This window comes from Rhinatrema bivittatum, chromosome 2, assembly GCF_901001135.1.
Source record: "Rhinatrema bivittatum chromosome 2, aRhiBiv1.1, whole genome shotgun sequence".
In the NCBI taxonomy this organism is placed as follows: Eukaryota; Metazoa; Chordata; class Amphibia; order Gymnophiona; family Rhinatrematidae; genus Rhinatrema; species Rhinatrema bivittatum.
The window spans coordinates 464,217,132-464,243,591 of NC_042616.1; the positions used below are offsets into that span (position 1 = coordinate 464,217,132).

The 26,460-nt window shown below is 44.1% G+C and overlaps 1 protein-coding gene across 1 annotated transcript in view; it reads right to left on the reverse strand.

Annotated features, from left to right (window-relative positions):
- Positions 1-26,460, reverse strand: part of PIGN (phosphatidylinositol glycan anchor biosynthesis class N) — a 535,187-nt gene that overhangs the window by 446,200 nt on the left and 62,527 nt on the right. The window contains 2 exon segments of the mRNA XM_029590493.1: positions 14,367-14,465; positions 23,516-23,637. Of these exon segments, the coding sequence (XP_029446353.1) occupies positions 14,367-14,465; positions 23,516-23,637 (221 nt within the window).

The window sequence follows — 26,460 nt, forward strand, 5'->3', positions numbered from 1 at the left end:
ACTAAACCCAGAGATACTAATATCAGGCTTTGCGCTGATGTTCACCCTCTCTACTTCTCCCCTAGATACTTAAAAAACGTATGGCCTATGGAGCTAATAGACGCCTACCATGCCCCTCCTCCATCCCTCCCTCCAATCCCAACACTAATCCTTCCACGCCAGTCAACATCCCCCAAAACCCTTCGGGCTGCCAGGATCATGGTACACTTATACTGCTTCCAGCATTACTTTGGCAGAAACGCTGGAAGCATAAGTTATCATTATTGTTGTCAGAATAATACTCTGACAGCAACACTGCCCAGAGTTTTTCCCTTATTGAATCTAGCACAGCCATTGTAGCAACAGTCCTCTATCTTGTAATTTCCCTTACCAATCACTACGTATCATTATGGCACAATATCTGGGACTCTTTTTCCCTGGAGACAGTGAATGCAAGCTCTGTAGTGTCTCCAGTCCCAACTGGCTCAAAGATCAGAAGCCAGACAGGGAACTTCTAATCTGTTTAAACAGATGCATTTTTTAGAAATTATAATTTTTATAATTGACTCCTACAGTTTACTATAATGTGTTGCCTACCTTTTTTTTTCTTTTATGTTGTTTTCTGTCTTTTTGGGGACAATTTATATAATGGATCCTCTCTAGTATTTTGTGAATGTAATGCAGTGGTTGATTATTTAGCTTTCCTGATACATTTCTGTTACAATTCCTCCCGTGGGTGGAACCGTAGGAGGTCTCTCACCTTTTTTCCTCTGTTGTGTTCACGGCCGGAGGCCATCGCCAACGCTGGGCCTTCCCTGCGGCGGGAGTCGCCGACCCTCTCCTCTTCTTTGACCAGGAGGCTGTCCTGGGGCTCCGCGTCATGGCCTGGAGGCCGCCACGGATATTTCTGGGTGGCTGGAACTGCTCCCAGCTCCTTGTTCGTGGCAGGAAGCCGCATTCACGCCGAGGCTCACTCCTGCGGTCTGCTTGGCATTGCATCGCCAGCAGCAGGGACGTCGCTCTTCAGGGTCCGCGCCTTCTCTACATTTTTAAAGGGCCCAGGGCAGGAAACCCTGAGCAGGCCTATGGATGACATCACTCAGGAAGGGCTATTTAACCCCTTCCTGTGTTCTCCTCCTTGAGTTAGCAAGAAGTTCTCTCTCTCCGCAGGACTCTTCTTTCTTTGGAACCGCTTCGCTGCTTCAGTGGAGCTTTTTCCCTTCTGGACTTCCTTCCCTTGGATTTAGTGTTCTCCAGATCCAGTTCCATTCTGTCTTGAGGACGCTTTTGGGTACCCGCTCCTCGAGGGCCTCGTCACGTCCCAGACCATCTGCTTCTCAGAGGGTCTCTTGCTTCCCGGGATCATCTTGGACCTCCTCCTGCAATTGCCAAGTCTTCAAAAGACCCTTCTCTTCTCGTTCCAGTCCTGAGTGGGGAACCACCGAACATGGTCCGTGACCAGCCTGTCGGGCTGTGTAGGGCGCGCCAACTGGCGTGGTCTATGACCAGCCAGCCATGGTTGTGTAGGGCGCGTGGAGTAGAAGTACCAACTCAGTCTTCATCTCTTCATCTCCTGAGATACCATGCTGCAGAATCCAGTCAGGGTCCATCCTCCGGGACCTTTTCCCTCTGGGTTAAGGTCCTTAAACGATTTTTGGACTTCACTCATTATTTGCTGTACAATAAAGACTTGTTTTACTCGGTCTCTGTTACTGCGGAAGCCAGCCTATCGCAGCAAGTCCCCAGAGGAACTGTCCTGTGGGAGGAGCCATCTCTTGTTGCGACCAGGGATCCATCACTCCAGTCAAATTAAATAAGACGCAACAATTTCCTCTGCTAATTGTAGATTTTGATTCAAGAAGCAATATTTCTAATTATATTAAAATTGAATAAATATTAAAATTAAAAGAAATAAAAAATTAACAAATGTTGCTTACCTGTAACAGGTGTTCTCACAGGACAGCAGGATTTTAGTCCTCACATATGGGTGACATCACAGGATGGAGCCCAATCACAGAACACTTCTGTCAAAGTTTCCAGAACTTTGACTGGCCCCTACTGGGCATGCCCAGCATGGCACTAACCCTGCAGCCAGCAGGGGTCCCCCTTCAGTCTTGTTAAAAAATTACAGGTAGTGCCGAAAATAAATAAAAAAATGTTACGAACCCAACACCGCGGGGCAGCGGCCAGGTTTCGTGAGGACTAACATCCTGCTGTCCTGTGAGAACATCTGATACAGGTAAGCAAAATTTGCTTTCTCACAGGACAAGCAGGATGGTAGTCCTCACATATGGGTGAGTACCGAGCAGAAGATGTCCTAACATGTACCAAATGTACCCAAGACGTGCAACAGGCACAACAACTGGGGTGGAATTTGGTAGAGGGCATCCTGAACCCTACCGGGCAGGCGGAAGGGTGTTGGTACGTCATGTTGTAAATAGGTTGTGCAAGACAGACTGGCCAAAGATGGAATCTTGTCTTCCGGCTTTGTCTAAACAATAATGGGCTGAAAAGTATGGAGAGAACTCCAGGTGGCAGCCCTGCAGATATCAGGAAGCGACACCGAACGTAGGTGTGCTACTGAAGTTGCCATGGCCTTCACAGAGTGTGCTTTAACACGGTCTTGAAGTGGAATGCTTGCTTGCTGATAGCAAAAGGAAATGCAGTCCGCTAACCAGGAGGAGAGAGTCTGCTTACCTACAAGCTGTCCCAATTTGGTGGAATGGAAAGAGACAAACAATTGAGTGCTTTCCCTGTGGGCAGCTGTACGGTCTAGGTAAAACGCTAGAGCCCGTTTGCAGCCAAAGGTATGCAGAGCTTGCTCTCCTGGACTGGAATAGGACCTGGGAAAAAAGGTAGGTAGTATAATGGATTGATTGAGATGAAACTCCGAAACTACCTTAGGTAAGAATTTAGGGTGAGTGCAGAGTACTGCCCGGTCCTGCAGACGTTTAGTGTAAGGCGGGTAGGTAACTAGAGCCTGTAACTCACTAACTCTGCGAGCGGAAGTGATTGCCAAAAGGAAAATCACTTTCCATGTGAGATATCGAAGGTCACAGGATTGAAGAGGCTCGAATGGTGGTTTCATGAGCCGACCCAAAACTAGGTTGAGTTCCCAAGAAAGGGCCAGAGGACGCAGAGGAGGTTTGAGGTGAAGCAAGCCCTTCAAAAAACGTGTTACAAGGGGTTGTACTGATATAGGAACATCCCCAACACCTTTATGGAAGGTGGTTACCGCATTGACATGCATTCTGATGGAGGAAGTTTTTATACCTGACTCTGACAAGTGCCAGAGATAGTCCAGAAACTTCATGATTGTACAGGTAAAGGGGTCAAGGGATTGAGAAGAGCACCATGACGTAAACCTGTTCCATTTATAAGAATACGATTTTCTCGTGGAAGGCTTCTGTGAAGCAATCAGGACACGGGAAACTGGTTCAGAAAGGTTAAGTGGCTGAAGGATTAACCTTTCAACATCCATGCCATCAGGGACAAGGCTTGAAGATTGGGGTGGCGAAGGAGCCCGTCGTTTTGAGTGATTAGAAGCGGGTCCTTTCCCAAGGGAATGTGCCTGCGAATGGAGAGAGATCCTGAAGTATTGGAAACCACACTTAGCGCGGCCAGTGGGGTGCTATCAGGATCGTGGTTCCCTTGTCCTGACGTAACTTCACGAGAGTCTTCGAGAGAAGTGAAAGTGGAGGGAATGCATATAGGAGACCGGTTGCCCATGATAGGGAGAAGGTGTCTCTTGGCTGAGAGTGTTGGTTGCAAGTGAGAGCGCAGAAGTTGTCTACTTTGCGATTTTGAGGTGACGCAAAGAGGAATATTTGAGGATAACCCCATCGGTGGAAGATCGAGTTCGCTACAGAGGGGTTGAGAGACCACTTGTGCAGTTGAAAGGTGTGAATCAGCTTTGTCTGCCAACACATTGTCCACTCCCGGCAAGTAGGTGGCCCTGAGGTACATCGAGTGGGAGAGGGCCTCCGCCCATATCTGTGCAGCTTCCTGACACAGAAGGTAGGAGCCTGTCCCTCCCTGTTTGTTGATGTACCACATGGCCACTTGGTTGTCCGTCTGGATCTGGATGACTTAATTGGAAAGGTGATCCTGATTGCTCGCAGCTCCAGGAAATTTATTTGGTATTTGGCTTCCTCTGGAGACCAAGATCCTTGTGTCTGCAGATCGGCCACATGGGCTCCCCAGCCGAAGTTGGAAGCATCGGTGGTGAGAGTTATTGGAGGGTTTGGAGCCTAGAAGGGCAAACCCTGGATGAGATTGATCTGATTTCTCCACCAGGCGAGAGACTGATGGAGTGAGTCGGTTACGTGGACAATGGTCGACAGGGGCTGAATGGATTGAGTCCATTGTGACCTTAGAGTCCACTGCATAACTCTCATGGCCAAGCGGGCCATTGGGGTGACCTGTACTGAGGACGCCAGGTGTCCCAAAAGGATGGGAAAGTGGTGTGCAGTCGTGGAGTGCTGAGACTGCAGCTGGTGTGCAAGAGACACGAGAGTGAGAGCTCGCAGTCGAGGCAGTAAAGCCTTTGCCTGAAAGGTGTCCAAATCTGCTCCAATGAACGATAAGGTTTGAGATAGGACTAAGTAGGATTTGTCGTAATTGACGAGAAATCCGAGTGAAATTAGAGTGTGTAACGTAAGATGTAGGGACAAAAGAGCAGCTTGCTGAGTGGGAGCCCTGATTAACCAATCGTCTAGATAGGGGTAGACATGAACACCTTGAGTCCTGAAGAAGGCTGCAACTACAATGAGGTATTTGTGAAGACTCGCGGTGCAGACACGAGACCGAATGGAAGCACTCGGTACTGATAGTGCTTGGGGCCTACTAGAAACCTCAGGTATTTGCAATGAGATGGAATTATCACGATATGAGTGTATGCGTCCTGGAGGTCTAGAGAGCAGAGCCAGTCTCCTCTTTGTAGAAGAGGAAGAAGAGAGCCCAAGGTTACCATTTTGAACTTCTCTCACTGGAGGTACTTGTTGAGGGCACGTAGATCCAGAATTGGACGAAAGCCTCCTGATTTTTTGGGGATTAGAAAGTACCGGGAATAGAACCCTAGGCCTTGTTGTGAGTATGGCACTGGTTCTATTGCTCTGGACTGGAGGAGGAGGGAGACCTCCTGCTCCAGGAGTAGCGAGTGTCGGATGTTCTCCATGTCGGTAGAGGTGGGGGGTCCGGTGGAATGGAATGGAGAGAAAGTTCAGATGATAACCTTGAGCAATTATCGCTAGGACCCACTGGTCTGAGGTGATCGAGTGCCACCTGTTGTTGAAATGGCACAATCGACCTCCCACTGGTATGTGGGGCAATGGAAGCTGGCTGCTGCTCTCTATGCAGGAGTCAAAAACTGGAAGCAGGGCCAGGCTGAGGGGTTGTTTGCAGCTTTTGTTTTCATGTCTGACGAGACTGGGCTTTTTGAAATGGTCTCATAGAACGGGTTCTAGTTGGTGGCGGGTAGGACTTCTTCGGGCGGAAGAATGACTTACAGTCCTTCCAAAAGGGCTGTTTTGAAGAGTACTCAGAAGGCATCAGAGAGAGCCGTCTCAGGGTCTCATGATCGTCCTTGAGTTCCGCCACCGTCCATTGAATCTGCTCGCCAAACAGATTGTCTCCTACACAGGGCAGGTCGGACAATCTGTCCTGAACTTCAGGGCGAAGGTCGGAATACTTGAGCCAGCCCTTCATCTTGCCGAGACAGCAGCTGCAGATACCCTGGTAGCAGTGTCAAAGATATCGTAAGATGTTCTAATCTCATGCTTGCCTGCCTCAAAACCCTTGTTTACTAGGGTTTGAAGTTGCTCTTGAAATTGCTGAGGCAGGGATTCTGTCAAGTCTTGTATCTGCTTAAATAAGACCCTATTATATTGGGTCAAATAGAGCTGATAAGAGGCAATTCTGGAGAGCATTGATCCCTGGAAGACACGGCGACCAATGGCATCTAGAAATTTCTGTTGCTTGCCTGGGGGAAAGGAAGTATGTGGTTTTGATCTCCTTGCTCTTTTCTGGGCAGATTCGGCAACCAGAGATTGGTAATCCAACTGAGGTTTGCTAAAGCCCGGGGCTGACTGAATGAGATAGGTGGTGTCAGCTTTCCTGTGGACTGGAGCCACAGAGCCAGGATGTTCCCAGTTCTTTTTGAGGAGATCCAGAAGAACCTGGTGGATAGGGATGGAGGTTATTTCCTTGGGAGCATCCAAGAATTGTAACAGCTCCATCATTTGATGCCTGTCATCTTGTTCAGTCTGTAATTGGAAGGAAACCAATTCAGAGATCTCCTTCACAAAATTTATGAAAGAAAGGTCCTCTGGAGGAGAACGCTTTCTGCTTTCAGTAGGTGAAGGTGGTGAAGGCAAATCATCAGTGTCTGGTGAAGAATCATCAGTCCAGGTGTCGTAGGGATCAGCACCTGCTCCTCTAGGGACTAGAGGAGGATGGGGCGGTGGCATCCCTGAAGGTCCTGGTCGAGGCTCCGAAGGTCTCGAGGGAATAACTGGAGGCACCGATGAAGGCATCGAAGGCACCGGTGCAGGCATCGAGGGCATCGATGGATGGCTTGGTGGTGCCAATGGACGCATCGGCACCGATTGGTGGATCGGTGGCACCAACGGACGTATCGGCATCGACAGCTGAGGCATCAGCAGAACTCCCAAAAGAGGGATGCGGAACAGTGTTTCTCCTCCCGATGACAACGCAAGCGGGGAGGACACCGGAGCCATCGGTGACCCGGGGATCATCGGTGGAAAAGTGGCCATGAGCGCTTCCATCCTCGAGAGCGCTTCCATCCTCGAGAGCAGCGATTTTTTTGTCTGCATTGGAACACCTGTTCCAATGCAGACAAAAAAATGTGTGCGCATACGTCACACAGGGCTTTGCAATAAACCCCCTTATTTTCAAAGTCGATATTCACTCATAAGTTCGCTTTGAAATTTCGGGCTGAAGCCTGCATGTACTTTCTACACATGGGCTGTTCTAAAATTAACCTCATATCATTTTTATATAATTATAGAGAAATATTTTTCCATATTTTTTAAATCTAAAAATGGATATTCAACATAATTGCGTCCCATCACCACTGGCATTACTCTTCACTTCTGCAGCCCCCTCCTTCGTCCAGTATTTCCTCAGCTTAACAGACTCCCGTAATGCTGATTTGTTTACTTGCAAGCGTAAGCCCTGTTCCACTCCGGGTCACCTTTTCAGCCTTGGGGAGTATCTCCCCCCCCCCCCCCAAGGTGGGGTATCAAACCTCTGGGCCCGTAAGATGGGGGCAGGATAACCTGCAGGGCCAGAGGACACTTCACACAAAAAAAAAAAAAATCCAATGTCCAGCCAAAAGTTGTCCTCCAAAGTAAAAATATTTTACTGTAGATTATTCTGATTAAAACGTTGACAAATACCAAATGGTAAAGGCAATCAACCAAAAAAATGACAGTTCTTAATCAGCTCTTCATTGCTTAAAGAACCAGAATTTCTTCTTATTTAATACTTTTCTTTCTTCAGGAACAGTTACTTCTTCTGTTGCTACAATACATTCTCTTTCATTTAGCTCTGTTTAGTTACTAGCTAGCGGATTTTAAAAGCACTATGCGTGCCAAAGCCAGGAAATATGCACGTGACTTGGCCCGGCGCTTGGGGACGCACAAAAATTGAAAAGTTCAAAAAAGGGTCGGGGTCTGGATGGGTCACGGGCGGCCTGAGTCTGTGTGCGTGTAGGTATTTATGTGCAAAAGCGCGCAAAGGGGTCCCCTACCTCGTAACTTTACTTCTGCTATGGATGGCGTGAGAGTAATAAACAATAACTAGGCAAGTCAGAGGGGTTTTAATGGTCGTGGTTAATAGGGTAAAAAGGAAGCAAGTTAGCTAGGGAGTTTAGGAAGTCCTTTCCTTTACTTGCGTATGTTACAAAATCCTGAAAATCAGACTGGTTAGGTGTGCCTCCTGGAGAGGGCTGGGAAACCCTGCATTATTTCACAGGAAAAATAGAGGCACTGCAGTAAAGGGAGCTAGTTTTCATTATCCATTTATCCTCTGTGCCACTATCTGTAGGCTAGCTGGGCTCACTGTTCTGCTAGTGCACAGGTCTGGTGCTCCTATAAAAGGACAAGTTGACCACAGTTCAAAATACATATCCTACACCTTTTACAAACAATCAAGTTTGCAAGGAGATATTTGAATAAAAAGCATGCTGTTACTACATATCTCAAAGCTAAACCAAGTTGACCACAGCAACTGGCAACTAAGTGATAACGCTGTATTTTTGTTTCTGAGCTCCTGGTCATTGCACAATTTCCTTCCCCATATTGTTTCATAGGTGCACCGATATACTAGGTTAAAAAACAGTACAAAAATGATTTGGTAGAAAGAGTTGAAATTGTACAAATATGACCCAAATCACCCTAGATATTGTGAATCATTTGTAAGTCTGCTGTTATTTCAACTCTGAAATAATTCCCCTTTCAACCCAAATACTGCAAGCTGAAAAAAATCTATCTAAAATTAACGATTTTGTGCATAATGCTGCTTGCTTCCTATGGTACAAATGTGCTTGAAAAAAATAGCATGGTAAAGTTAATCTCTTTTCAGATCTAGTATTATTTCAAAGTAATGTATAATTTTACTGCCAGTCATAAAGTAACACAGCTGTAACAGAGGCCAGGAAAGCATTAGACCACAAACACCACATCCATCTGTATGAGACCCAGTGAAGTCATGCTTGAAATGGCAACAAATATTTAAACATTTACCTGAGCCCTTGAAGAAAATGGAAATATAATATGCCTTTCACATTAAAACAGCAATGGCGACTTTCTTGAAAAAAGGTGAATATATAATTTTGTAGTACCCTTATTATTTACTTGCATTAAATGAGGCTGTGAAGGGCTCATACTTTACTTTACAACAGCAGTTCGTATCCAGGAAGTGGGGGCATGAGGTGCTCCATGGGACACATGCCCCATATCCCAGACTGGGGTGAAGAAAAAAGGACCATGCGTAACCTGGACAGGAAGAGGTGGTGGAAGGAGGAATCTGGATGAGAAGCAGAGAGGTGAGGTGGGCTATGAAGAGAATAATCATGATTAGGAGGAGGGGGAGGAATAAAGGAGCCTGGATGAAGAGAAGGCAGAGTTGATGAGGTGGGTTGTTAGAAAAAAAGAATCAGTTTACAGAAGATTTACTTTTTATTTTGATTCATTTTATTACACGGTCTAGTACCATAACCTCAGAGTAAGTTACAATTTCAACCAGTAAACAGACTCCACCAAACGGACTCATCTCTCCAAGCTAGTAGAGGTTTGAACTTTACTGAACATGTGCGGGAGCTCCTGCATGGGCGTTGACTTGTGAGGCTCCTCAGTCACTATCAGACCTAATCTGGCTATGCAGTTTACTTCAAGGAAATGGGTGGGTGGGTATCCCATGGCTAATTCATCCTGCTATCTATGGAAAATACCATTTATGGTAAGCAAACGTGCTTCTTGTGTCGATAAGCAGGCTAAATTAGCTATTACATGTGGGAAGTCCCAAGCTGAAGGTTGCAGCAGAGCATTTACTTAGTAAGCAACCCAGCCCTCATTGTAGTGAGTGGACTACAACAAAATCAGATTTTGCAAAACTGCTTGTCTAAGTGTAATGTCAATCTGGTGGATAAGTATGGAAAAAAGAGGAGGTTGTGGATGAGCAATGTCTTGATGTTCGCTCAATTGGGAGGCAGGAACACTCTTTCCTGTACCAAGACTATCCATGCCCCAATGAGTTGCTGACTCTGAATAGGCTCCATGCTTGATTTTGCAAAAAAAATCAGAAAACTTAAATGGTATAAAAGAGCTATGGTTCAGTTCAGAGTGGAGCACTTTATCCCTTGAATTTTCCATGATAAGCCAATTGTCCAGATACGGGAAGACTTGTATTCCCTGGGAACGGAAATAAGCTGCCACTATCGCAAGGCATTTCGTAAAGACCCTCAGGGTTGATGAGAGGTCAATTGGGAGCACTCTGTACTGGTAGTGGGAAGTATCCACTTGGAAGTGGAGACAGTTACAGTGCGAAGGGTGGATTGGTAAGTGAGCACATGCATCCTTTAGATCCAAAGCTCACATCTATTTGTCCTTCTTTATATACATTAGAATCATGTTGAGGGAGTTCAGTTTGAATTTTTCTTGGAATTTATGTTTGTTTAGGTATCTCAAGTCAAGAATAGGCCACAGTCTCCCCATTTTCTTGGGGATAAGGAAGTATTAGGAATAGAAACCCAGAGCATGTTAGGACACTGGGATTGGCTCTATTACTGGTTACTGGAGAAGTGATTGGACTTTCAGTCAAAGCTGCAGTAAATGAGATGGATCCTGTTATAGCACCAAACAATGTGGGAGGGATGGAGGCTGGAAGAAAGACAACTGTACCTAGACTGCACAATTTGGAGAATGCAAGGGTCCTCGTGATCTGACTGCACTCCTCCACAAAACACTGGATTCTTCCCCCTACTGGCAGAGTTGGAAACGGATTATTTGGAGGGATCAAAAATTAGCTGCTGGTTTGGGTTGGGCCTGTTGTGCAGGATTCTGTTGACAGTGTATATTTTGTCGACGCCTGGCCAGAAATGGTTGTTGATGATGGACCCTAAGAGGCAGTAGTCAGTATTGTTGAAAAGACTGGTAAGGCCTCCTGTGGAAGTATGGTTGTTTCTATGGCTAGAAGTGATGTTGCACTCTGGCAGGCTGTTCGGGAGCTGTTGAGAGTGACTGTACCACCATATTTTGGTCCTTAATCTGAGCGATCGTCTCACAGAATGTTTTGCCAAAAAGATTGTCCCCTAAGGAGGGAAGGTCCACTAGATTTTTGTTGACATCCTCATAGATGCTACTTACTAAAAATTACACCATACGTCTAGCCCCAACAGAGGCTGATGAGGTACATGAAACAGAATCAAAGGATTCAGATACTGATTGGAGTAGATGACAGATGCACTCTTCTGCATGCAGGAATGGTTGTGAATAGTAATTGCCTTGTTCCATGACAGGTAGGAAAGGTACATACTGTGCCATGTAGAAATGGTGGTGGATGTAATACCCATAAATAGCATTACACGCTGAAAAATGTTCTTGCCAAAGTTACCTAGAAGTTTATGGTCTTTTACAGGAAGAGAATTTGAATGAGTCCATGTCTTCTTCGCTTCCTTCCTTCCAAAATCTATTTATTGAAAGGCACATTCAGATTCTGTTCAGTGCCATTAGATGATGTCACCCACATGTAATAACTAATTCAGCCTGCTTATCGATGAAAAAAGCTTGTTCAGACCTAGATGGAATACAGTCAATGAATAGTTCAGTTAAATATCTTGGCTTCCCATACGCTGCTTTGTACAAAATACAGATAGCTTTAAATATAATCCAAGTCCCAACTAGTAACCAGTGCAGGCTCAAAGAATGATCAGATGCTTTTTTTTTTTTAAACAATATCTTTACTGCTGTGTTCTAGAGAATCTTTTTGGGAAGTCCCTGGAATAGAGGACACTGTAGTAGTCCAATCTAAAGTAACTGTCGTAAGATTATTTGTACTCAAAAAGGAACATAAGTAATGAACTATGCGAAGAAAATTAAATTTTCTCTGCAGCACAGCACTGATCTGTTTTTCTAAAGACAATGAATCCTCTAAAAGTATCCCCAAGTTTTTCACTATAGCCTTAGGCTGCAGTTCAACTTCTTGAATACAAGGGTGAAACTTTCCAGCAACCTCCCCTGTCTACTTAACCATATCAATTTGGTTTTGCAGGATTCAATCCGAGTTCACAACATTCCAGTCAAATAGCCACTGCAAATACACATTCAGACTACTAACTGCATAAGTTTGAGATCCATCGCCAATAATCTGCAGCTGAACATCATCAGTGAAAAGATGACACTTAACATTAAAACTTTGGGTAACTAGAAGGATGAAACTCGTATTCGCAATAAATAGCAATGATGATAAAACTGAGCCTTGGGGCACACCCCACCTCACAGGACCCACAGTAGCCTGCTCCTCTGCCCAGAATACTGTCTTAATTTTATTGGACAGATAAGACCTCATCCAACCTAGAACAATCCCAGTCACCTCTAATCCCATTAAATTGTTGTAAGAAGATTGCATGGTCAACATTATCAAATGCTGCCGGGTGATCCAGAAACACTAATATAGTACCCTCTGCCTCCACCAGCAGCCATTCAAACACCAATAACTGTGGGAGCAGGACAAATTCAGTCCCACATCCATGTCAAAATCCAGACTGTAATGGATGCAGGTCTTTCGACCTTTCAAGATGGTTTAATAGCTGTATGTAAACCACTCTTTCACTTACTTTCCTCTCAAATGCAAAATTACATACAGAACAACAGTTTAACAGAACAGATGGATCTAAATTAGGCATCTTTAATAAGGGCTTAACTATTTCTTGTTTCAAATTTGTTGGGACACAATCTTGCTCAAGTTAAGAATTCACAATGTATGTCAACACAGGTATAAAAAGTTTCCATTCTACGATAAGAAACATCATTAGCATTGAGTCCAATAGACAGCATCCCATTTTCATCTTTCAACAGACCAAGTAACACAAATTCCAATACTTAAGAAAATTAGAGAAAACTTTCCCATCTAATGTATCTGTTACTTACTATCACTGGTTAGAACACTAGGCAAGCATATTTGACCAGTTTCATCATTTTCCAAAGAATCCCAAATAGCATTTTTTTTCTTACACTTTACATTGGCAAATCTAACTTCATTGATGACCCTCTCATAGTCGAAAATTCATTCAAAAGCTGTCTAAGCTTTCATGGTCTACATTCTGCAGGACTTAACTGCTTTCTAGTAAAGGATATTTTAGCCTCTTTTAAAGCATGTTTGTAAGTCCAAGCATGTTTGTAAGCCCTTACAATGTTCATTTTTACTATTTTGATTTTTTTCCACCATTTGATTTTTCTTCTACTGCTTTAATAATCATAGTTGGTACTTCTACTATTTGTTCCAGTACTAAAACTTCCCTATGCTTAGCATTTCAAAGAATTATCTGGTTCTCTTATGTTCATATATAAAATCATTGATTGATAACACAATACTCAAAGCCACATTCTCCCTCTCTCACCACAGACAAATCCCTATATTTTATTTAAGCTCTAGATGATGCCTGTCTTATTTCTATTCAGATAATATTAAAACTAAAAGACAATGATCTGATCATGATAAAGAAATATCATTCAAAGAATTCTCTACAACCTGTATCCCCTCTAATCTAGAAATTAAATTGAGAGCATTCCCTCTACAATGTAGGGAACATCCACTATCTGTATCAGAGCAAGATCCCTCAACTTATCCAACAAAAAGCTCTATCTATAGCCTCTCCTAAAATTATTTCCAAATTATAGACCCAAATCTGTTAGAAACTTCCCCAAGCATTAGCCACTGATGAATCTGCAGAAGGAGACCCATAAAAAATTGAATACATATACCTTCATCTGTAGCTGATTTCATCATCAGCCCCTCATCCTCCATGCAGAGAATAATTTCAGTGCCAAAGAGTATTAAAAAATAATAGCCATTCCTCCCCTTTTAAAATCCCTCCAACAAATAAAATATTGATCATCTTCAGGAGAAGCTTGAGCCAAAGTCAACATATCTCTCCACCCCACTTGAGTTTCTGTGAGACAAAGAATATTTAGATGAAATTCTTCAATAGGATCTCTAATCAAACGCATTTCTCCTATGACTGATCTAAAATTCAATAGCCTCACAGAATATTCTAACTCCTCCTTAGGCAACACAATACCAGTAACAAGGTATCAAAGTTAAAAAGTGAAATGTTAACAAGGGCTATGCCAGTGAATATACCCGTATAACTTGAGTGCTTAGCCAGATAAGTCTAACCGGCTAACTTTAGAACTGTTCAATGGCACATCTAACATAGCTGTACAACTTATGTGGCTAAGTCCGAATATTGGCAGTTAGCTGCATAAGTTAAACGGCTAACCCACTCCGCCCCGATCCCCCCACTGCCTGCCCACAACTTATGCAGCCAACCTTTTAGTCGTATAAGGGACTTACATAGCTAAGCAGTGGCCACTGAACGTGGGCGCATATTCACCAGCTGCTACTTAGCCACATAAGTCCCGCTTATCTGGCTAAATAGCGCTGAACATGCTTTGATTATCAGACCCTAGAAATGTGATTAATCATTCAGACTGGATGGAGCTAAGATACAAGATGCAGCAAATGAGGAAACAAATTTTTACCCCTGTTAATGACTGTGTAGTTTCAAACCTTCATGGTCTTCAAGTGGCTATTCATAGAATATCAATTAGCACAAGGATATTGTATATTGAAAACAAAACCCATACCTTTGGCAAACATAGGTAAAATATCCGGACTTCCCCAGCTCCAAGTGTATTTGCTTTCATTAAAAACAGAATCAAATTCCACAGGGTTCTCTTTCCATCCTGCAGATTGAAATAACAATTTACCGTGAACACCCTCACATTCATCTATGTTTACTCATAGTGACATGCCAATGAACTATCAAGCAGAAAATACTGGCAAGGTAGAAATGCTTGCAAACTACTTGTTCCATCAAGGGACAATTGCACTTTTGCATAATAATTGGTTTTGATCAATAGGAGAGATTTTAGTTTCTTACATGGCAATGCCATATCATTGAAAGATGGCCTTTCAGATACAAAATCATCTTGAATCTATTGGTAATTATTAACTATGAATAATTTTACTATTAGCTAGACAGAGAAAGGAAATTTTCAAAAGCCACTTACATGTGTAAAAGGGATATTTGATTATTACCCACCCTGTATGTGGGTAAACATTTACAAGCTGTTCCACATTGCTCCTTTTTATCATCTACATTTTTGTGGATGTTTTCCCGTGGTGGGATTACGCTGGATGCAGCAATAAACACACACAGTTTTTTTATTTTTTAAACTATATACATTGCTTTGGCTAGGAAAAAAGTGTCTGCAGATGAAGCAGGTGCAAATCTTTGAAGTTACCTTTTTTCTTGGGCAATTTTCAAAGGGAACGTATGCTCACACTTTCATTTTGAGAACTGGTGCAATATTCCCGAGAATCAAACACCTGCTGACTTTGCGCCTGCCCGCACAGTTCTGAATATTCCCTCCTTTAATGAATTCTTTAGGCACGGAGAACTGCTACAAAACTGGGCAAATTATCTATTGCATAAATCTTAAATATATGTCAAGCAGGAGAGACAATGCCTTAGGGGATACTCAAAAACTAACTGGGATAAGGTAATGAGAATAAGAGAGGAAGCTGGCTAAAGCAAAAGGGTGAAATAGCAGACAAGGGGATACAGCAGAGCAAGGAGGAAGCTGTACAAGGCATGAAGACAGAGTGTGAAACTGAACCGTGGGAAAGAAAACTGTTAAAAGGCCATTACAGCAAAGTAAGAACACTGAATGTAATATGTTATATAACATTGGGAAGCAAGACATGCAGCTCGCTTCGGCCTCCCCTCCTTCCCATACAAAACACAGTACACCTTTATGGTTTATAAAACAAGGCCGCAGTTTATTGCATAACAGAACCCGAGCCCCTCGATCTTAATATACAATCAATACAAAACAACGCCCCCCCCCCCACCTCCTTGTTTCAAGTCACTTACCACCACGTCCCAGTGGTAAGGCTAAGCCAACTCTCCCCTATCTCTTACCCCGCCACTGCCCCAGCAAGGGTAAGCGCACGGCCTGAGCATCAGCCCCCCTGCTCATAGGCCACTTCACAACTTAGGGCTCGGGTTTTCACCACTACAGTGACAAATGACACTGCCAACAATCAAAGGCCCACCATTACATAACACGCTTAAGGAAGGGAGGGAAAGCAGCTTGTGCTCTTCACCTAGCTGATCGCACGCCGACTGAAGGACGATGCCCCGCTGGAATTAACGCTACGGCAAGGTAACCAATGGCGAGGCAACAATTTTGAACTGGAGAAGAAAGGAGCAAGGACCTACACCTAATCCCTCAGCTGCAGCACTGTGCATGGCCTTGAAGGGGACTTGGGACCGATTCCTAAGATAAGCAGGAGCTAGGGACACTGCAGAAACAGCACTCACAGCCCTCTGCTGAGGAGGAAAAACCAGTCACCGCACAATACTGACACCAGAGTGCGTTTCCAAGTTTTGAAGGAAGTTGAGGTCTGTGGCCCCTGCTCAAGTATTACTGTGGTCAGTGCCAGGCTGGATAAGAGGGGGCAAAAGGATTAAATATGGGAGTAAAGCATCAGGTAGCTGCAAATTTAGGCTCATTGCTGCTGGTGTCCCAGTAGGTTCAGATTCTGACTAAGCAGGAAGCCCAACAGAGCTGAAGGAAACTGTCAGGCAAAGAGAACATGAAAAAAAGAAGCCACGAGATTTGAAATAATGTTAATCAGTGAGGGAAAGACAAAGAGGAGGCTGAGTATAAGTCAAGAGAAATACCTAAAGCTTTACCCAAGACAGAGAGAGATTATGGAAGAAAGAAAATGTAGACATTGGCTCCCAGAGAGGCTAAATTTGAAATTTCTGAAAGCTTTTCCTCTGCCTAAAAGGGCAGTTGCAGGGTTGACGCAGGCACATGTGCTTTCTTGCTCAGGTATGAGTTTGAAAGAAAAAAAAAAAAAGAAAGGAAAATTGGTTCTTACCTGCTAATTTTCGTTCCTATAGTACCATGGATCAGTCCAGACTCCTGGGTTTAAGCATACCTGCCAGCAGATGGAGACAGAGAAAATTTCACTGACACTGCTACATAATCCCTGCTGCCACCTGCAGTTCCTCAATATTGACCTGTACCCAAGCACAAAACACTTGTAAAATTTGTAAAATCTTTTCCAACAAGTCTGTATTCCATACCCTGAAAAATCTGTAGACTGTATCAAAAAAATTACAGCTGAGCAGACGACTCTCCACCTCCATAGATCAGGCGGCTTCTGCACTGATCCGTGATACTACAGGAATTAAAATTAGCAGGTAAGAACCAATTTTCCTTTCCCTGTACGTACCCAGATCAGTGCAGACTCCTGGGATGTACCAAAGCTCGTTTTACAAATTGAATCTTTTAAAAAGTTTAAAATCCCTTCTATTTCCATCACACTTTAGAACCATACTTCAAACCATCATTCTTTAAGGTTTAGACTACTGCAAATCTTTATATATTGGCCTTCCGAAAACAACAATCCATCTGCTCCAACTCATACAAAACTCCGCAGCTCACCTCTTAACAAATACCAAGATGAATGAACATATTTCTTTCGTTCTACTTAATCTCCATTGGTTACCAATCAAGCAATGTATTCAATATAAAATTCTAATCTTAATTTTTAACTTAATCCACAATCCCTCATCCATTTGGTTATGCAGGTCTTTACGCTTTTACCAGCCTCGGTGTCACCTAAGATCAATCGATAAACATCTTCTTGAGGCACCAATGGTCAAAGTCGCCAGATTAGAAATTACTAGAAAACGTGCCTTCTCCGTGGCATGCACGTTTCCAACCACACTGAGTCTTATAACCAATCCAAAAGAATTCAGGAAAAAACTAAAAATGTATTTATGCACTACTGCTTTCCAGCTCAATAATCCTGAATAATACTGTTCACCCCCACTCTTCTCACCCATTCCTGATGCACACCAATCTCAATTCGCTGTTTGTTTAAATGGACTGTTTGGTCTTCTTCTGCCGTCATTTCTATGTTTATTCTCAATCTGATTGTATTTTTAGTCTTATTTTATTTTTTATTTGATATCTTTTATATTTTAAAGTCTTGTTCTCTTTTTACTTTTGTTTACTATATTATGTATGTTTTATGCCTGTAAACTGCCTAGACCTCTACCATGTATAAACGGTATACAAAAATAAAAAAATAAAATAAAATAAAAATACTTAGGGTGGGACCTGGAGAGTCCCGCTCGCAAGACACTTTCCGCCAAACAACCGAGACTCCAGATCCCCTACATTAGACGGTAGTGCCTTGCAAGTCGCTGCTCTATAAATTTCCTGTGGTGAAACCAACTGGGCCTCTGCCCACAAGGCTGCCTGAGACCGTGTAGAGCGAGACTCAACCCTTCAGGTACCTGACGTTCCTTGAGAATGGATGACGACCCAATAGCCTCCTTGAGCCACCTTGCAATGGAGGTCTTGGAAACTTGGGTACCTTTCTTCGAACTACTCCATAACATGAAAAGATTATCAGACCTCCTAAAATCATTCGTTACCTTGAGATATCTCAACAAAGCCTTGCGGACATCCAATGGCTTAAGCTCCAGCATGTGAGGTGCAGAAGCATCCAATTCCGGAAAATCTGGAAGCTCCACCATCTGATTAACATGAAAAGCCGATACCACCTTCGAAAGAAACGAGGGTACTGTCCACAAGGACACGCCTGAGTATGAGATCTGAAGGAATGGATCGTGGCAAGATAAAGCCTACAACTCAGAGATTCTCCTCACAGAACAAATGGCCACTAAAAAAATAACCTTTAAAGTCAAATCCTTAAGCGTCACTCTGCGGAGAGGTTCAAAAGGTACCTCACACAAACCTCGGAGAATGAGATTAAGATTCCAGGATGGACAAACTCTCCTCATTGGAGGATGCAAATTCTTAACCCCCAAAGAAATCTAACCACATCAGGATGAGAAGACAATGGGCACCCTTCAATTTTAATTCACAGGCAAGCAAGAGTCGCTGCTTGAACTCTGAGAGAATTGAAAGCTATGCCCTTGATCAAACCTTCTTGAAGAAAAGATAAAATCTGAGAAACCAAAAACCGTAAGTCCTGTACTCCTTTAGTTATACATCAGGCCTCAAAAACCTTCCAGACTCGGACATACGACAACGAAGTAGATGTTCGACTAGTCTGCACAAGAGAAGCAATGACTGCCTCTGGGTACCCTCTTCGTCTCAAATGCCACCTGTCAAAAGCCAAGCTGCTAGACAAAAGCGATCAGCCTGGTCTGGTCTGAAAATATGGGGCCCTGACAAAGAAGGTGTGGAAGATGACTGAAGCATTTACCGGTCCATCCACTGCCATGGTTGACCAGATCTGCGAACCACGGCCGACGTGGCCACTCCAGGGCTACAAACACCACTTCGCCCAGGTGTCTCTCTAACCGACACAACATCTCGCCTACCAGAGGCCAAAGGGGAAATATGTAAAGTAGAACCCCCCAGAGGCCAGGGTAGCACTAAGGCATCGACTCCCTCGGCCTCGTCTTCGGCCATATTCTCGTCTTCAGCTGTAAAAATGAGATGCCTTCGTGATGAGACAAGTGGCCATTAGATCCACATGAGGGCAGCCCCACCTCTCTCGTATGAGCTGCATCCCTGTCTTGGACAACTCCCACTCCCTTGGATCTAACATCCTGCAACTTAGAAAATCCACTTGGACGTTTTCGATCCCTGTGATATGTGACGCCACTATTTGAATCAAGTGCTGTTCTGCCCAAAGAATTAATTCCTGAGCCTCCTGGGCCACCATTCGATTCTTGGTTCCTCCTTGCCGATTAATATACGCTACGGTCATCGCATTATCCGAAAAGACCCTCACTGACTGGCCTCGAACAAAAGGCAGAAAGACAAGTGATGCTAACCTCACTGCTCTGGTCTCTAACGATTGATAGACCCAAAGGCTTCATCCGCTGACCAAGTGCACTGGGCAGACTGTCGCTAGCATACCACTCCCCATCCAGAAAGACTGGGATCAGTAGAAAGAATTACCCAATCCAGGACCTCCAGGTCGACACCACGAACTAGATTGGACATTAGCAGCCACCAAGACAGACTGTTCCGCTCATAACCCTTGAGCGGAACATGCATATGAAACTTCTCTGACAATGGATTCCACAGTGCCAACAGAGCTCTCTGTAGCGGTCTCATATGCACAAAGGCCCACGGTACCAACTCCAGCCGAGCACCTGCAAAAAATCCCAGACTGGGGATTTGCAAATCCAACAAGCGCTGGATTTGCCTCTAACTCGCACACTCTCTCCTCCATCAAACACCTTGCCCTTTAGTGTGTCAAACTGAGCCCCCAAATAGTCAAGATTCCAAGACAGAATCAGGTGGCTCTTTGCCAAATTCTCCACCCAGCCTAGAGATTCCAGAGTCTTTTTGACCTTCTGACCGCAGAGCAACAACCGTCCTCAGACTCTGCCCTTATGAGCCAGTCGTCTAGATAAGGATGCACCAGCACTCCCTCATGCCGTAATGCCGCCACAACCACCACCATTACCTTGGTGAATGTGCATGGCCTGTGGCTAGCGTGAAAGGGAGAGCCTGAAATTGGAAATGCTAACCCAGTACCATAAACCTCAGAAACCGCTGGTGATCTTGGCAAATGGGGATAGGAAGGTAAGCCTCCGTCAGGTCCAAAGAAGCCAGGAACTCGTCCTTGCGCAACACCGCGATTACTGACCACAGAGTTTCCATCCAGAACCTTGGGACCTTTAGCACCATATTCACCTGTTTCAAGTCCAGAATCAAGTGGAAAGTGCCTTCTTTCTTTGGAACTATGAAGTAAATGGAATATCGACCTTAGCCCCGTTTGCCCTGAGGAACCAAAATCACTGCTCCTAATCCCAGTAACCTGTCTAACGACTCCCGAACCACCAGACGCTTTTCCAATGATCCACAGGGGGAGACTAGAAACAGGTCGCGAACGGGTGAGCAAATTCTAATGCCTAACAATCTCTTATTACGCTGAGGACCCACTGATCCTGCGTGATCTTGGCCCACTCCCCGTAAATCACATTAGACCCCCTATACAAGGAACAGCGGAGTTGACCAGCCTCCCGTCATTGTGAGGATTTGGCCCCTGTAGCTCCACTTCCTGTGGAAGCCCTGAATGCCCTTTGACCACCTCGAAAGGACTGCCCCCAGATCTGACCTCGAGGAGTGAACTGTTTCTGCGAAGCTGGGGCTCCTCTCGCATGATGCGGTCTTCTGACATCACGAAACTGCAACCGAGACTGAAAAGACTGCTTGTCCTTAGGCTTGTCTTCCAGCAACTTATGCACCTTATTCTCTTCCAGAACTTTCATCAAGTGCTCCAGATCCTCTCCAAATAAAAGGTGTCCCTTGAAAGGCAATGAACTAAACAGATTTAGACGACACATCCGCTGACCAGTTACACAGCCACAATAATCGCCTGGCTGACACAGTGGATCCCATGACATGCAACAAAGTTCTCACCAAGTCATATAAGGCATCTGCCATGTATGCAACCAACGCCTCCAAGCACTCAGCTTTAGCCGCCTCATCACCAGATTTTGCCTGCCCATCCTGAAGCTATTTTATCCAGTGCAGGCACGCTCTTTGCATGAAGATGGAGCAGATAGCCGCCGCAGACTCAGGGCCGACACCTCAAAGATCCTCTTGAGGTGAATCTCCAACTTCTGATCCTGAACATCTTTCAATGCTGCGGAACCCACGACAGGAATAGTCATCTTCTTTGTGACCGCTGACATCGCAGCGTCCTCTTTTGGAAGGGAAAAGAGCTCTGTCCGTTCCAACAAAGGATAAAGCTTTGCAATCGCTCTTCCCATTCTCAAGCCAGAGTTGAGAGCTCCCCACTCGAGATCCATCACCTTCTTCACAGACTTATGATACGGAAAGGCTTTCGGGGGAGCCCTAAGCCCATCCAGGACTGGATCCACTCCTTCCATGTCTGAATCTTCCTGCGGGACTTTTATCCCAAGCTCCTCTAGAACCTGAGGAATCAAAGGGCCTAACTCCTCCTTCCGGAACAAGTGGAATACCTTGGGGTCATCCCCCCCCCAAAATTGGAATATCCTCTGGAGTCAAGCTGGCTGCATCCGGATCAACACCCTGGACCCACGTCAACGCCCCCTGAGCCCCAAGGGTCTCCTGCAACTCAGCAGAGTCATCCGAGTCCTCACCAGCATGAACACTACTCAGCAAGGGAGGCCTCTTACCACGGGACTGCTCAGTCCTAGAAGCAAAGCCCTGCCTGCTGAGCCAAATAAGCTGCATGAAGCAGCAGCACAAAATCAACCGAGAATGCACAAGGAGCCTTCGGGAACTGTGTGGCATCAGCACTAGAGGATCCAGGTATGGGTAGATTTGAGACAGCCCCCTCATCTGCCCCCCACTCGGGTGGACCGGAGAAAGCCTCAGGGGAAAATCACCCCCCTTCTCCATCTGCGCGGACAGCGCTGTTGGAGCAGCCAAGATGGCCACCATCCCCGCGCTAACGGAGTTCGGGGGCCCAACGCGGACCGACTTTCGGCGCTCAGAAACAGCCATCGTGGGAGACCCTGAACGTCACTTCCTCCATTTCAAGGCCGCCGGGGGCTCCGATGGTCCCTCACCCCCCAATATGCACGTCGCACATAGCGCTAAGCGGCTTAGTCATGCTGGCACCGCTCCACATGCATGACAGATGGAGCCGCGAACTAGCCTCTACTCGGCAGGAAAAACCCCACTGCCGAGCCCAAAGTGCCACAACGATCAGGAGAGGTGAAAGAAGCCCCCCCCCCCCCAACTGACAATGGCCGAAGGGAGAGAGCCGCCCGTGTGAGACCTGATGCCTTACCTGAAAACCTGGTCTCACTTTTTTTTTTTTTTTTTTTTTTTTTTTTTTTTTAACAACTTTAAACAAATCTGGCCAGCCTCTCCTCACTATGGAACACAGAGCTGTCCAGCTCAAGTTCAGCCAAATTTAAAAAAAAAAAAAGAGAGAGCAAAAAAAACTATCAAAAAACAGCCAGAATTTAAAAAAGGCAAGCTAAGCAACAAAGCACCAGATACCCTGAGCCCACAGCTGCCTAAGCAGCCTCGTGAAGGGGAGGGATCTAGACCACCAGATTTACACCCCTCGGACCAATGAAGTGAGCATACAAAAAGGTCCCCAACTTTCCAGCTCGTCCACCTCAACCAAACAGGGAAGGATCCACTAGGACCCAAACACCACTGAAAGGAAAAGCTCACAAAAAATAAAGAACTCTCCAGACTGCAGGTTTTTGCACCAATCACCATCTGCTGGAGACAGAGAAATACTGAGGAATTGCAGATGGCATCAGGGATTATGAAGCAGTGTCAGTAAAAACTTTCTTTGTCTCCATCTGCTGGCAGGGATGCATATACCCAGGAGATGGACTGATCTTGGTACGTACAGGGAAACACAGCTTGTTCCTAAGACATCTTGAAAATTATGCAGTCAAGATGTTGCACACATCCTTCCCGTACTCATTGTCTGTGGCACTAACTTGTTCCCTGTTCTTCGGAGAGAATTGCACATACTTTCGAGCACAACATGAAATGCACCTATCAACTCAAAGAATTAGTCTGTTTAAGCCAGATTATTTTTTTTTCTTTAACCAGTGTCCACTCATAAGGGCACTGAACTTGGCGGGACACTAAACCAGTCTTGAAAAAGACTAGCTATCCTACTACAAGATGCATGAGTTATTGCTTTGAACTTGTAAACACTGTTCTAAAGTCTGGGGTGATTAACAGAAAAAACGTACCTTTGGTAACTGCACTGACATCTTCATAAAATCCAGCTATTAAAGCCACATGTCCTGTTCTGGACTCTGTTGGGACCCGGGTGTGGGATACTCCCCAGCTGCCTCTATTCTCTATTATGTCCCTTAGGAAAAAAAATATTTAAAGATGCCTTATAGACAGTATATTAAGTTCAATAAATAACAAAACTGTGTTATTCTGTCAGCAGCATTGCTATTACAATGGGCCCTCGGGTTACGAACGGCTCAGGTCACGACCAACTCAGGTTACAACCAACATTTAAGGTTTCGGGTTACAAACAAATTTTGAGTTGAGAGAGAAAGAGAGAGCACCTAGCCATAATGGTGTCATGCTAGATAGGTGAGATTTAGTTTAGGGTGTTAGGGACCACTTTGACATTCAGAGTGTGGCGTACAAACAGAACAGTGCTTTCCTGTGAAGATGTGATGATTTTCGGAGTGAGGAAACTTAGCCAAAGATGAGATTTGCGCACTGTTCTCTCAACCTAACTTGATGTTACCAAGGTAGAGAGTCCAAATGCAGATATCGTAAAGGAACTGGTGGAGGAGGTGAAATTGTTGTTTCTGGTAGGCTAGGCACATTTTATAACCTTTTGGTGAGTACACTAGGAAATTACTGGTGTTTCTGGTAATTACAGACATTATACAACCATTTTTTAAATTATAGAAATGGTTAGGTAAGGGGTGCTTTTGGGAGGTTTGGAACGCATTATGGGTATTTCCATTATTTCCTATGGAAAAAAATAGTCTTGACTTACAACCAACTTGAGTTACAACCAGCTCTCTGGAACCAATTGAGTTCATAAGTCAAGGGACCACTGTACTTTGCCCACTACTGACAAAAGACCAACAGGTCTGGAACTCTCCACTTCCTCTTCCTTTCCATCCTTGTAGAGTGGTACTGCATTAGTTCTTGCCTCGCCTCTTGACACCTCCCCTGTTTTCAGTGCTAAGGTTAACAGAACAGTGAAAATTACTGAGCACTTTCAGGATTCTGAGATGTACATCAGACCCCATTGTCTTGTCTGCTTTTAACTGTGCCAGTACACTAAATACTACCTCTACATAAAACTGACTTTTGTTCACTCAAGAGTTCCTTGTGTCCTTGTCTTTTTCCTAGGGCCATCATTTTCTCCTTCTGATGTGACTATCATGCAGAAGTATTCATTCAAACTATCCACTTATTTATTTATTTCAGCTTATGAGCTGTTTTTTTTTTTTTTTGTTTTTTAACTATGCTCAGATTGGAAATACAATATGTACTGAAATATCAAATAACCAAATGTTATAGCTCCACACAGAAAACAAACATCTGATAACTACTCTAAAAAGAATAAAGTTAAAATCTATTTTAAGAATATAAACAAACTAAGCAACCACATATAAGCTTAACAAAATATCCATCATTTCAAAAGGAACAAAACAAATTGTTCTAAAAGACAATAGCTAACCTTAGAAACGAGCTGAAACTATGCTTACTAAATTGAAAGGCCCAGGTCTTCAGAGACTTCTTTAAAATTATATAATCCTCTAAACCTCAAATTGCATTAGGAAGACATTTCAGAGAACAGGACCTGCACATGAAAAGGCCTAATTCTGATGCTTTGCATATGAAAATCCTTCAATAAAGGAGATGCAGTCAAATTTCATGGGCAGATCTCAGAACCTTATCTGGCTTATAGTGGCTAAGATTCTCTTTCAAGTATTCAGGGCAAAAATTATAATAGGCACTTGTGTATCAATGCTAAACCTTCAAATTCAATATGCTCAGCTACTGGGACCAAATGCAGAGCGCTCAGAATTGGTGAAAAAAGATCCCTAACCAATAGTAATTAAATGAGTTGTATTATTTTAAATCAGTTGAAGATATTGCAATACCTTGCCTTGAAGACTTACATACGGAGTATTACAGTAGTCGATCCTCAAAGTAATCAGATGTGGACCACTGTAAGAAGATCTTCATTTCACAGATAAAGTAGGAGATGTTGTACCAAGCATAAGGGCAATAAAGTAGACTTCACTACAGCCTAGATCTGCTTGTTTGTTTTCAAACTGTAATCAACAATTTCACCAATGCAACAGATCTGGTCAGATAACAATAAAGGGGACCCTTCCAGCTCAATCACTGGTCAGACTAGGAGAAGACTTCCTAACCCAGAATACTTCAGCCTTAGCAGGGTTAGATTTAAGTTATGAAACTTTAGTCATGAGGCCACTTCTTTTAAACATAAATACATTCTCAGCTCAGCATCTTTTCTAGCCAACAAGGCACAGCAAATAAATGTTATCTGCATACGCAAACGGAATCATATCAAACTTTCGATCAATTGGCAATATACACATAAAAATATACACATAAAAAATAATAGGAAATAAAACTGAACTCTGAAGATCACCGAAACTAACCGTGAAAAGGAGGAAGAAAGGACATTTTCCAAGATCTACCCTTTGAAGGAGAAATGACTATTTACCTGATAATTTTGTTTTCCTTAGTATAGACAGATGGACTCAGGACCAGTAGGTTATGCACCTCTGCAGCAAATGGAGACGAGCAAACTGACTTCACACTGACTTCAAATTATTGGAAGGGCCCAGGAATTCATTGACTTTCTCCCTCAAGAGAATCAGGCAGAGCTTTATAACCTGATAGAAATAGGTGAGGAGTATGAAAAGCATCTAGTCTGAACAGCCTATAGTTTTGAATTGGCTTCAAGAACCTCTGCCATGACCAGTGATGTATTCAGACTCTCATGTCTGTCTTTGTAAGGATATGCTGACACACTTGTGTTGTCTAAGGTCTTTATGAGGATTGGCCGACAGGATTGACCTGCCAGTATTCTTTTCAAAAGCCAACTGTGGACAGACTAGCAAAAAACTTGATTAATAACAGATAACCATTTCTGTACTCAACCAACAGGAAACAATAA